Source organism: Myotis davidii, unplaced genomic scaffold, assembly GCF_000327345.1.
Source record: "Myotis davidii unplaced genomic scaffold, ASM32734v1 scaffold329, whole genome shotgun sequence".
In the NCBI taxonomy this organism is placed as follows: domain Eukaryota; kingdom Metazoa; phylum Chordata; class Mammalia; order Chiroptera; family Vespertilionidae; genus Myotis; species Myotis davidii.
The window spans coordinates 117,053-131,044 of record NW_006300374.1 but is presented as its reverse complement, the minus strand read 5'-3'; the positions used below and the strand labels follow the sequence as shown (position 1 = coordinate 131,044).

General features: G+C 37.2%; 1 protein-coding gene across 1 annotated transcript in view; it reads left to right on the top strand.

The window, feature by feature from the left end:
• Positions 1 to 1,129: 1,129 nt before the first annotated feature.
• The window catches only part of MGAM2 (maltase-glucoamylase 2 (putative)), a 74,229-nt gene continuing 61,366 nt past the window's right edge, over positions 1,130 to 13,992 (top strand). Inside the window, 9 exon segments of the mRNA XM_015572659.1 lie at positions 1,130 to 1,235; positions 2,983 to 3,062; positions 7,693 to 7,816; positions 8,363 to 8,472; positions 8,789 to 8,943; positions 9,789 to 9,960; positions 11,303 to 11,402; positions 12,122 to 12,234; positions 12,734 to 12,859. Coding sequence (XP_015428145.1) covers positions 1,130 to 1,235; positions 2,983 to 3,062; positions 7,693 to 7,816; positions 8,363 to 8,472; positions 8,789 to 8,943; positions 9,789 to 9,960; positions 11,303 to 11,402; positions 12,122 to 12,234; positions 12,734 to 12,859 — 1,086 coding nt within the window.

Genomic DNA, 13,992 nt, shown 5'->3' with positions numbered 1-13,992 from the left:
TATTGTGCAGGAGTGGTTTCAAGAACGTGAGGGAGACTTTATCTTGTCTAGGTGGCCCTACAATCACCAGATCTCAATCCAATTGAGCATTTGTGGGACGAAGTTAAAAGAGCCATCAGGCAGCTGGTTCCACAACCATCAAATCTCACAGAACTGGACAGTGCTATTCATCAGGCACGGTGTCAGGTTCCTCCATCACCTTTCAACATCTCGTGGAGTCAATGCCAAGAAGAATCGCCACAGTATTGAAGGCAAAAGGTGGCCCAGCGAAGTACTGATGGGGTGGCCATAATAAACTGGCCACTCAGTATATATATATAATGTTTCATTCGATATAATTAGCGTACCAGAATGAGAGTACCTCCTGAATCTGAGCTCATCTTGTAGAAAAAGAAACACACATCCAAATAGCTAAAATATCCATCTGTTAATACAAAATCCAGGCCAAGAATTGAAGTCCTTTGATTTCCCTCCAATACACCAAATATTTAAAAACTTGAGCCTATACATGGTCTTCAGGGCTTCTGTGAACCACCAAATTTATATGGGTTTATATGTTGTGAAAATACAAGCAAGCATTATGTTGGTGATCAAGATTAGGCTAGTTTTTGTTAGCAGATTGTAAAAAGGATTAGTAACCTCTAAACAGTTAAACACCTCTACATCATGGCATGGGAATTATTAAAAGAAGACGTGGATTCAGGTTTTGCTGCTGTTTCTGTCCCAGACTGTACCCTCCTCTCTACTGCCCAGGGTGGTTGTGGAGATCAGAGTGGCATCTGAAAGGGCTTTCTGAGCCATCTCAACCCCTCATCTATCTTTCTCCTGTACTTCATTCCTCCTCTTCCTCTCTCCCTCTCATCTTCATGTCTGATGTATTTTTTCCTTGGGCAATACTCAACCCCTCTGCAGGCAAAAAGGGCAAGAGCCGTAGTAGTGTTGGATGCATGGATTAGACTTAGATGGAGACACTGTGATGAAAAAATATTCTCTAGATTATGTAAAGAGAAATGCCGATAATCTAGTCATCTTATAAGGGAGTTCCCATTCTAATCATAATGCCTAGCTATTCTTTTGGATTGATGGGACTGTATGGTTTGCTTTAATCCTGTTATCTGTGTCCATCTAGATGGCGAGGAAGCTCGGTGTGTTTGAAATCTTTCTGTTCATCTGCTTCCTAATTGTATTGGCCGCAGATATCTTCTTGCTGTTTCTGGTGCTTGATAATACTCCAGGTAAGGGAGATACTCATGGCTGCTGAGTTGGAAGGAAGTCCCTTCAGAATGCCAAAAAAAAATCATCTTACTCCTTCACTCCTTGGCATGCCACCACACTGCATTATTTATAACTCACATCCATAGCTAATTTAGGTCAATCTCCAAAAGCTGTGTTCTTTTTCTGCAATTAAATCTTGAATGCTCCTGATATTCAAGGCCTCAAAAGTATCATATGAAACAAATTTAACAAGATGCACAATTAGGCCCATCAAATACTTGTTTTTCAACCTAGAGTCATGAGATAATAGGGCCTTCAAGGAGAAAACAGTTGAGGTAACTGTGCCCAATCCAATTACATTATGGCAAAGGGCATTAGGTTACAGAGAAGGGGAGGGCTGATACACTTGGCTTCCATATATCAATTACAATTAGCCTCCAGTCCATATTCTGGCTGGAACAGCTATGATTTCTTCCTAGATATCTTTGAAACTGTTTTCTCTCTCACACAGAAGCATCAAACAGAATGCTTTCTCTTTTAATCACACATTATATTCTAAATAAGAAAAAAAGTGCTATACAAAAATCTATTCTCAATTAGGTTTATTCTGCTTGATAATGCTTACTTTATAAATGTAGATTAAACACGTGGTAAAAAGAAATTATACTGATAGAAGAACTTTACTGACTCAATCTCTTCACCACTCTCCACAGTAAATTGACACTTTCTAGAAACAACTATGACTTTGCAAGATGATTAGAAAACCATTGATAAAAACTGTTTTTGACCTATTACTGCTTTTTCCCTATCAATATTTTTGGATCACAAGTCCCGTGAGATTACTGTCCAGTGTATACGGATAAGTAGTTTCTTTTATTTAACATAAAATTAGATCTTTGCACCTGCATTCATTCTAAACTACACTCTAATTCATGCAGAATGCTTCAAATTTTAAATGTTTTACATAGTGGGCTTGCCCTGATGTGTTTTTCCAAGAAGTTTCCATGAGTTGAAAAGGAGTTTTCATTTTTTTTTTTTTTTGGTGGTAAGAACATTTAAAGTGAAATTTACCCTCTTAACAGGTTTTTCAGTGTATAATACAACATTGTTACCTATAGGCACAATTTTGTACATCAGACCTGTAGAATTTATTCAGAAAACCCTTTCACTCTGTTAATTGTGTTTTTGTTGTTGTTGCTGCTATTTTTGTACGCAGAATCTTTTAGTTTTTTTTAGTGTCATTGCCAGGAATTGGCTGGTAGTGATTCGTTGCACAATTGTGTAAAATACCAAAAACAACATTGAGTTGTATACTTTAAAAGGGTGGATTTTACGGTATGTTAATTGCATCTCAATAAAAACCAACGAAACCGAAAGCAAAATGATCCCGGTGAACTTGTGCTAAAGAACCAATGTTTTCTCTCTGAGTACCTTCTAAGAGAATATCAAAATACTTGTCAGTACTATACCTTTTCCAAATGAAGATGGGGCAGGACCATAATTTACATGTATGGAAGATAAATAAATAAAAATATAGAATAAATATAAAATATATATTCTTTTGGTATTTTTAAATAAAAAAATCTGTATAAGTCCATTCTTTTAAAAGCAACTGTATTTAACACTTGGAAAATGTATACAAATGTAGATTGCAGCTTCTAGTGTTCATTGACTGGAGAATTGGCGGAAAGTCTGACACTGCTTCATTCCTGGAACCATGATTATGCACGTACAGAATTTTAACTTTGTTCTTTAATTTTTATGCAGATCCTCCATTTAGTCCACAGTGCACTGAGATCCCTGAATCACATAGGATAGACTGTGCGCCTGGCGAGATGGTGTCAAAGGTCAGAGGAATGGGCGACCTGCCATTGACTTGCTGGGTTTTATTGAAAAAAAAAATGAGTGCGTGAAGTGGGGAGAGAGTGGTGGTGGAGTAGGTTATGGAACTCTGATTTGTTTGGCGTTACTGTTTCTTTCTTGTCTTATTGAAATAACACTAAAGAAGTGAGGGAAGTAGGATAGTGTAACGGTAAGAGGAGTAGGAAATGATAGGAGTGTTGGCCCACGGGGTTTGAAATCCAGAGTGGAGGGAGAGTTCCTAGTGGAGGGTTATTCCCAGGGCAGCCACAGAAAGGTTGTTTTAGGACTAGACCATGTATCCCTTGAGAACAGAACCCACCAAGCAGATATGAATGACTGAGTCACTTGGTGAATTCAGGTGACTTGTTACCACAAGAGTCTTCTGGAATCATATTATTGGCAAGAGAGCCCGGTGAACCTGAGCGAAAGAGCCAACATTTTCTCTCTGAGTGGCTTCTACAAGAATTTGAACTATTTGAACCCTGCTTTACTTCATATTTTATATTCTATATCCCATAATATCCTATCGGGATGTTAATAAGTACTACATTAAATTTTAGGTTAAAATTAGGCAATATTGACATTTCAATAATTTTGAATCATCCCATTTTAAAAACATGAAAGTCTTTCCATTTTAACTCTTGTTTTTCTTAATATGTATTGTATTATATAAGCATTATGAAGTTTTTTCCTAGATTTTTCATATGCATAGTTTCTATTGTAAATACAATCCATTATATTTTTTAAGTAGCACTAATCTGTGTTATTGTAATGACATTGAAAATGGAAAAAAGAGTGGCAGGCTGTGTGTCTCAGTGGTTTAGCATAGACCTATGAACCAGGAGGTCACAGTTCGATTCCTGGTCAAGGCACATGCCTGGGGTTGCAGGCTCAATCCCCAGTAGGGGGCATGCAAGAGGCAGCCGATCAATAATTCTCTCTCATCATTGGTGTTTCTATCTCTCCCTCTCCCTTTGCCTCTGAAATAAAGAAAAGTATATATTTAAAAGAGAATAGAAAAAGAAGAAAATATACAGAGTAGGGTACAAAAGTAGATTTATAGTTGTTTTTATGGAAAATAACAATAATTAGTAAATAATAATACAAATGAGCTCTGTTTCCTGTATTCACAACTGTAAATCTACCTTTGCTCCACCCTGTATATCTCTTAAACATCTGACCTTTGGTTTCTGTGGTACTGGTAATGGCTTAAAACTGAAATAAGGATGTTAGGGCAGGCTGCATGCACAAAAATTTGTGTTTACCTAAATGTAGCAGATTTCTTGTTTTATTGATTTTTATAGAGGTCTGTGGACTTTGGAACAATTTATGGCAATGAAACTAACCTTTTGGACTTTATAGACCTCAGTTTCAGAGGCAGCAGAGTGCTTAATGTCTGCCTCAGACTTAGGAAAATCAGTTATCCAGTGGTTATCCAACACCCCCAAACTCTTTTTCCACTGACCCCCTTCAGCCTTTTGATATCTGAAGAGGATGGGGCAGGAACATAATTTGCATGTATGGGGAATAAATGAATACATTAAAGAAGATTTTATAGTTATAATGTAATTGCTTTGTTTATAATAAGCATGGTGAACATTGATGTAAGATATATTCTTGTGATTTTTCAGAGCAATTATATCAGATGTCAGCATACTTGTCAGTACTATACCTTTTCCAAATGAGTAGTATTATGACATATTCTTTGGTTTTTTTTAAATCATGAAATCTATAAATATATTCTTTTAATAAGAAATATTCAGATATTATAGTGATGAATAGAATAAAAGGGAAAGTCCTACTCATTCATTAAGCTTCCTCTCTACCTCCAAATGCTCTCCCCAGAATCAATCAATAGTTTGGTGTGTATTTTTCTCTTGGTCTTTCTGTGCTTTTGCATATATTTTGCACATGTATTTATGTATTTTTTGTTTTGTTTTAACACAGATTTAATTATACTGTGTATATTATTATATAATTTGCTTTTAAAATTTAGGTCATTTAAATTTATCACATTATTATATTTTAAAAATGGTTTGCTTCTGTTGAGATGGTCATATGATTTTTTTATTTTCTTTTGTCAATGTTGCTTAATTAATTTTGAACCATTCCCGCTTTCTCTTGATAATCCTTACTTGGCTAGTATGCATTAAATTTTCAATGCACTAATAAATTAAAATCTAACATCTAATAAAATTTTATACATCATTATTTTTAAGTGAAATTAGTTCACTATATATTTTTGGTTAATTGTTTATTTGGACTTTCCTTGTCTAGTTTGTTGTCAGAATTATTCTAGTTTAATAAAATGAGTCAGGAAAGTTTCCACCTTTTCCTATGTTCTAAAAATATATTGACATATAATATAAGAATATTCTATTCCCCAGATTATCTGGGCAAGATATCATTTTTTTTAAGGAAAAATCTTTTACTATTTACAGTTTCCCACGGCTACTGGTCCTTCAAAGGTTTTCTATTTATTCCCACCTAATTTTCACTATTTAATATTATACTATTTAAAGATTCAAATTACAGTTTCACATTTATTGGCAAATATATATACAAATAGCTGTCCCATAATTCTTTTATTTGTGTTAAAAAGTCATATGTATCTGTTGTTATTCCCATTTTTGTTTCTAATCATGTTTGTCTCCCTCTCTTTTTGTCAAAGGAGAATTTGATAAGAAATAATCGTATTTCTTTGATCTTTTCAAAGAGTCTCCTTTAGATTTATTGATCTGCTAAACTAAAAGCAAAGCATATCCTGACACTATAGTGGAATTATAGCAGGAATTGATACATATGCCACTGAAATATAATAGAACATCTCAAAATACATATTCATATTCTCATATATGTGCAATTAAACTTAGTTTATAATAAAAGTGGCATTTCAAACCAGTAGGGAAATAAGGTCTATTTAATTAATGGTGGCATCTGTCTCATTTACTATGCTTGCTGACAGCACTGTGTCATGTGACCTTATATAACTACTTGAACAGAGCAGGCACTCATTTCATATGTATTTATGTATTTATTTATTTTTAATATATTTTATTGATTTCAAAGAAGGAAAGAGAGATAGAAACATCAATGATGAGAGAAAATTGAATCATCTATCGGCTGCCTCCTGCACACCCCCTACTGGGGATCTATCCTGCAACCAGGGCATGATCTTCTGGTTCATAGTTTGATGCTCAACCACTGAGCCACACCAGCCTGGCTCATTTCATTTTTAATCTCTATACTGACTTGGCTTAGAGCACTTCTTTTTCTCCACTTGTGTTTTAGACTATGAATATATTTTCCCCTAGAGTTGATAACATCTATTTTCTATATTTCAGGAATTTCATAACATCTGGTCTGTCATATTGTATGTTTTACTGTTTTAGAGTGAATTTGTATTCTTTTTCTTAATGGCATTTCTATCCCTTTATGTAAGTTTAATTGGGTGAAGAGATGAGTGCTTGTGTTTAGTTCAACACTTTGAATCAGTTTGCCATCTATTATTTTATTATAACAAAACAATTCTTTTTAATATATTTTTTATTGATTAAGATATTACATATGTGTCCTTATCCCCACGTTATCCCCTACCACCCTACTCATGCCCTCACCCGCCCCCCACCACCCCTTTTGTCCGTGTCCATTGGTTAGGCCTATATGCTTGCATATAAGTCCTTTGGCTGATCTTTCCCCCTTACCCCCACCCTCCCCTACCTTCCCGCCAAGGCCTGACAGTCCAATCAATGCCTCTCCGTCTCTGGATCAGTCCTTGTTCATCAGTTTATGTTGTTCATTATATTCCACAAATGAGTGAGATCATGTGATATTGATCCTTCTCTGACTGGCTTATTTCTTATGTAAGTTTTTCTGAAAAGACATCTCACCAAAAAAGGGGAATTTAAAAAATGTATAATCAAACCTCTCTGAGAAGCCACATGTGATATTTTTAATGTCACCCGCTGTCCTAGTTCTATCTTAAGTTTCTCTATTTTCCTTTGCTTTACTTTTCTTACCTTTTAGAAAACACGTCTTCATGATTTATCATCAGCCATGTCCATGACTCTTCCTCCTGAGAAAGCTCAATCCACTTGGTCCTCATCCAGCTCACCTCTGTGCGGACATGGTGTGCTTCCAGCCTCATTTCTCTTACTCGGTGTTAGCACAATGAACTGGTGGCATGTCTGGGTCTGTCATGCACGACTATTTTGTTGGCTTGGAATACTGCTCTATTTTTGACCTGTCTACCACCCCCTCCTGGTGCATTAGGACTGAGCTTACCTTTTACTTACCTGGAAGCCCTCCCTACCCCACTGGTAGCCTTTTAGACTGGGTAAGAGGCCTGGTGTGATCCCCTTAGCCCCTGTGAAGAACTGTGTATTCCCAGACAAGAACTGTGTCTTATCTATCTCTACTCTTAGTTCCTTGTCTGGTAGGAAATAAGTACATATTGGATGGCTGGATAAGTGTATAAATAAAATAATAAATAAATGACTGAAAGTAATTTGGTGCGACCTTAAATTCTTCTTGGGAAAAATGGTTATAAATAAACAGACATAATACTTTCCTTCCTTCATTCCATATAATGCTAACTCTGTGCCATCGTTACAGGAAACCTGCCGGGATAGATACAAGTGCTGCTGGAAGCCTGTGTCAGACACCAATGTCCCCAGGTGCTTCTTCCCCAGGAACTGGGGCTATGAAGTCAATGGAAGCCTTAAACATGAACACACAGGTGAGCACTGTGTCCCCAACAACTCTTTCTTATAGCTGTATAATTCAATACTATTGTTGTTTATATCCAAAGCACTTCTTTTTATTTATTTTATTTTTTATTGAATTTATTGGGGTGACATGGGTTAATAAAATATATAGGTTTCAGGTGTACAATTATATAAGACATCATCTGTATATTGTATGTTCACCATCCCAAGGGAAGTCTCCTTCTGTCACCATTTACCCCTCCTCTTTACCCTTTTCTATCTCCTCCCACCCCCTTTCCCTCTTATAATCACCATACTGTTGTCTATGCCAATGAGGTGTGCTTTTTTTGTTGTTTGTTTGTTTTTTGTCTTTGCTTAATCCCTTCACCTTTTCTACCCAGCCCTCAACCCTCTTCCCCTCTGACAGCTACAACTCTTTGGCCAGATTAGTTAACTGCAAAATAAAGGCTAAATGTCTCTCTCTCTCTCTCTCTCTCTCTCTCTCTCTCTCTCCACCTCCCTCCCTTTCTCTCACCCTCTCATACCCCCCTCTCCTCTTTCTGTCCCCCCAACTGCAGGGTTAACTGCTGGCTTGAAAAAGTTGTCAAACCCACCTCGGTTTGGAAATGATGTCCCTAATGCCAACTTCACAGCTGAGTATCAGACACCCAGGCGTCTTCGTTTTAAGGTCAGTTTGGTAGTTATCATTGAATATAACTCCGAAGAACGCAGGGCTCAGCTTATTCTCCTTTGTGCGCTGCATAGAAGTGTGGAAGCAGGTGTACCTCTGTTTCTCTTTGCAGGGACCTCCAGATCTGATGGGCAGGCTCATTTTTATTTGATGGGGGACAACTGATTGGGGGTTTCTTCTCACAAATCAGGAAACACAGGGTTAAGAATGGGAAGCTATTCTCATTGGGGGCTATGTGGGAGTGAGAATATTTTGTAGCTCTAAAGGGAAGTTTTGTGTTCTGGAGCTGTCCCTTCTGTTTTTCTCCTGACAGATCACTGAAACCAATAACACACGCTATGAAGTCTCCCATGAGCATGTTAAGCTGTTTAATATGACTGCTGGTTCCACCAACCGGAGCTATCACGTCGAGGTCATAGAGAAACCCTTTGGCATCAAAATAATGAGGAAGAGCAACAAAAAAGTCTTGTGAGCTTTTCAACACTCTTTGCATATCTTTGAATATACAGTCCCAATGTCATTCGTTCTGACTTCCTGTGGGCAGGTGATCAGCTCAGTATATTTGGAAAAATGTTTGACTCTCAGAAAAAGTCAAATCTTTCAGTAAAAATCATTAATGCTGTGAATATGTAATGATGACAGACCAGAAAACAAAAACTAAAATGTGATGTGCTGGTTTGCTGAGTCATAGATATACTCTTGGATATGATGAAATAGGGAATGTTATTATTTTGGATTACCACTCACACTGGAACTCACCTTCATTGTTTAGCATTCCAAATTATGATTTCCTGGGGAACTTACCATCCAGCACCTAATGAGAGCCTAAACTTAAGTCATAAATTGTGCTAGTGGACATACAATAATTAACATCAGGAAAAGCTGGATTCAAATCCCAGTACTAGTAGGTCACCAGGCTATGTGATATGAGGCCCAGTACCTCACCTCCTCAGTCTGTTTCCTTGTCCATAGAAAGGGAATCAAACCGTCTGCTGTTGCTACATGTACTGAGGCCATGTTTATAAAGCACCCAGTATAGCGCATACATGAAGTAGATGCACAGAAAATGTTAGGTCAGGTCTGCTCATCCTGCAATCATCCCACTTGAGTTTTTGGTATCAAATCTCCAATGCTGTGCTCCTCTGGAATTAAAGAATCAGACACCCTAGAAAGGCCTTCTCCAAAAGCATGAAAGTGGATGGTAAGACCTGAAACAACTGCTCTCGAAGTGTACAGGGCAGGGAGCAGACCATTTCCTGGCAGAGAGAGCTGCTTGCTGGTTTGGTGACTCTCGCTCTTCCTCCCTGGCCCAGGTTGGACACGAGCATTGGGCCCCTCCTGTTCGCCAATCAGTACCTGCAGCTGTCCTTCCTGCTGCCCAGCGCCAACGTGTATGGGCTGGGAGAACACGTGCACCAGCAGTACCGCCACGACATGAGCTGGAAGACCTGGCCCATCTTCACCCGGGATGCCACCCCCACCAAGGTGAGGGGCCCTTTCTCCTGATTTCTCACAGTGAGGGATACATACCTTCTCTGCTTTTCAGAAAGTAGCCTACAGAGGGAGGAAAACTGTAAAGTAGCCTACAGAGCTCGCCTATTTACTATTTTGCCCAATTTATGTTGGAGAGTATGTACTTGTTCTTGAGGTTTATAAACTCACAATACTAACATATCAACTTCTCAAAACAGTTCACTTTGTGAATATATATAATTTAATGACAATATTAGAGCCAGTCTGCCTCCCTCCTTCCTTCTTTTCTTCCTTCCTTCCTTTCCTCCACCTCTCCTTCTTTCTTCTTAACTTTTTAAATTTAGTTTGTATTGTAGCCAAGGGCTGATGCCATAACTCTTCCTGGCTACAACTTTAAATCTGGCCTAATGTTGCATAGGTCTGCTAGCCTTCTCTACTTTACACTTCATGCCGATTCTCTTCTCCTCTCTTGGAATTTACTGTCATCAGTACAATTGCCCTATATGCCAAGGACTAATTTTGCAACATCACACAAGGAGTTTCTATAAAGCTTTCCATATGTTATAGTCTCATATATACTATTCTGATATCCCTTACAATTGTTCACATTGTCTCTTTTTATATTAGTGCTCTCATCAGAGCCCTGTGACAGGTTTAATATGTTTTCATTTTTAAAAATTTTAAACTTTATTACTACCTAAGTATATGTTAATTGTAGAGAGATCAGAAAATGCAGTTACGCATAAAGAAGACATTCAAAATTTCTCACAATATTGTCATCTTCTGCTATCATTTTATTATGTCATTACAAATAATTTCTAATTTTTAATAAATAACCTGATGGAGGTATAATTATAGTCCATAAAATTCACTTGGTTTACGTGTACAATGCAATGGTTTTAGTACATTCACTGAGTTGTGCTGTCATTAACATAATCCAGTTTTAGAACATTTTCATCACTCCAAAAACTTTTACATTTAATTTCTATTTACATCCTGTCTCAGACCATCACTAATTTTTCTGTCTCTAGAGACTTTACTTCTGTGGACATTTTATAAGGGAATCATGGCCTATTGTCTTTTGTGTCTGTTTCTTTTACTTCGCATAACATTTATGAGACTTACTCATGTTGTAGTATGTGTTAGCATTTCACTTCTTATTGCACAGAGTATCCCATTGTGTGGAAATATCATAAACACACGTTGATGTTACCATTTTAATACCTTTTGGGTACAATACTAACTACAACATATGTTGACCAAGTACATGTTGTGCATGGCTTTTGGTTATGTTTTGGGGTGAATAAGAACATTTTACATATGTACTATTATTTCTCTTCATGTTTGTTGACAGGGCATGATTAACTTGTATGGAGCCCACACATTCTTCTTGTGCCTTGAAGATACCAGTGGCTCCTCTTTTGGGGTCTTTCTGATGAACAGTAATGCTATGGGTAGGAAACATCATTTTACCTTGGCAGGAATATGTATGGGGATGCCGCTTTTATAAAAATGACTCATATGGTGAGATCACGGTTTAACAGGAGGCATATTGGACCCACTATGCTTCATCAGAAACTGGAAACAGAAAGCAGTTTAACCTGTCTACAAATCCAGTTCATGCTGAAAGCTATTTTTATTGAAAACGGCCTCAGAGGTCTCTTTTTGTGTAATGTTTCCCATAATATTTTGTAGATGATAGGATTCACTGATAGGCCCATTCCAAAGACACCTGTAGGTTCAACATGTAAAATACTGTCCGTCTATAGCTGTTCCTCACAGCCCACCCTTTCCCCACTCCAGAATCTTCCTCCTCCAGCTTCTGGATGAGGGTTTATTTTTATTTTTAATTGTAGGTCAAATGACCTAATAAGGTTGTAAACATTTTTCTTTTCTCTGAAATTAGTAGCAAATCCTAGACATTTGTATTTTTATATGGCCAGATTAAAATAGAATTTGTTTTTCATTATCCTAAAAAGATCAATTAATTCCTCATGGGTGCAGTACTCATTTAATATTTGATAAGCTTCAGCAATCATGCAAAGGAACAGGTGTGATTTTCATCTCTTTCAAAATGAGACAGACTGTTTTCGATAGCTCACATATTTAAATTCTGCAGAAGAATATATTTTCAACCATGAAATTATAATGGCTCTTATTTTAATACTTGCAGAGGTCACCCTTCAGCCAGCTCCTGCAATCACTTACCGCACCATCGGGGGCATTTTTGACTTTTATGTGTTCCTGGGAGACACTCCAGAACAAGTGGTTCAGGAATACCTGGAGGTATGGCTTTGTAGTTAGATAGTCTTTTTTGCTGCTATCTCATACACTCATTGTAAATTAGCCTGGGAAAAATAAAACTTATGGGCAAACTATGGATCATATACGTTGGGATTGTGAGTCTTCCATTCATCGTATGTTTATTCTGATGCGCATTTATTGAGTGCCTTCCGTGTGCTAAGAGACACCGTGCAAGGCTTGAGAAATGTAAAAATAAGTCATTTAGTGAGGTTTTAAACAGATGCTGTGCTGTTTTCAAGGAACTCATGGTCCAACCATGCATGATCAGTCATCCTGAAGACCTGAGGCTACAAATCAGTAAAGTTCATTCATGCAGTAAATAAAAATTTAGTGAAAATAAATTATGTACAAGGAATTGGCTCTGATATTTTAGATCTGAGAACTTAACAGATAATGAAATGGAGACAAAGTTGTCTGTATTGGACATGTTGCTACAAACAGTGTTTATTCTAAATGCTTGGACACTTCTTTATTTTTCTAGCTCGTTGGACGGCCATTCCTGCCTTCCTACTGGAATCTTGGTTTCCAGCTTAGTCGCAGGAATTATAATAACATCGAGGGATTGAAAGAGGTTGTAGAGCGAACTCGTAAAGCTAGGATCCCATATGTAAGTTGGAACTTATCTTATCATAAACCAGATTCCATTTTCTATCTTTTATTTTTTGTACCTAATTCAATTTACTAGGAAAAATACAGATAGATAAATTGGTAGATGGATGGATAGATGATAGATAGATAGACACACCTACTGTCATAAATTTGCAAACTAAATTACCTATGTCATCATGGGAAGAGCGCAGCTATGAAGTCAGAAGGATATGAATTTGAATTTTAGCTTTTCCTCTTTCTAGCTCTATGCCATGTTGGGCTAGTTAATTACCACCTCTGTGTTTTAGTTACCTTCTTTATAAAATGAAAACCTAAGACTTCCTCTGGTGGGCTGGTTGTGAAGAATGCCTAAAACTGTGCATGTAAACCATGTAACACAAAGGATGAACTCCATCAAAGTTAGTTGCTATCTCATAAGAGAAAGCAACACCTGGGTGACATGGTTAACAAGTGCTGATTGTTATAATGGTGACTCACAGCGAGTTTTGCATAGTGACCGTGGATATTCTTTCTAGATCTAACATACTCATTTTGAAAGCTCTGTGGTTGTAAAGTATTTATGATGACCAATGTCCACTAGTAAATAAAAAGATCATTATTAAAGTGTATAACATTTGAAAAGTTTCTCCCTGGAGATGTATGACATATGGTTAATGAGGTTATCAAAACAATTTATTTTGGGCTCAATCTTTGGAACTGTGATACAAACATATATTTGATTAATACCTGAAGGAAGATATTATGGGTGGAAATGACTTTGGCCTGATCTCAGAAGCTTTCAGTCTCCTCTCAGAAGAGCAATGAGGGCAGGCAATGAGATGAATTTTTCTTGTGAAAAAACCTAGTCATTGTATGGTTTTGTTGTTAAGGGGAAATGATTATTATGTATTTAGTTTTACTTAACCGATATCTGCTATCAACACCCAATTCCAGGAGGAACCAGGCCAAATCTTGCCACATCATTATTTTACAAAACGCTTTCACATTCATGGTTAACCTTCACTTATTGGTATTTTGCAAATGAGGAAATGCAGACATTGCAATGTTAATCACTTTCCTGAGGTCACTCTACTAGCTCAATGACAAGCCCAGGATTCAAAAGTGGTTCTTTTTTCTTCTTCTTAAGTTAAG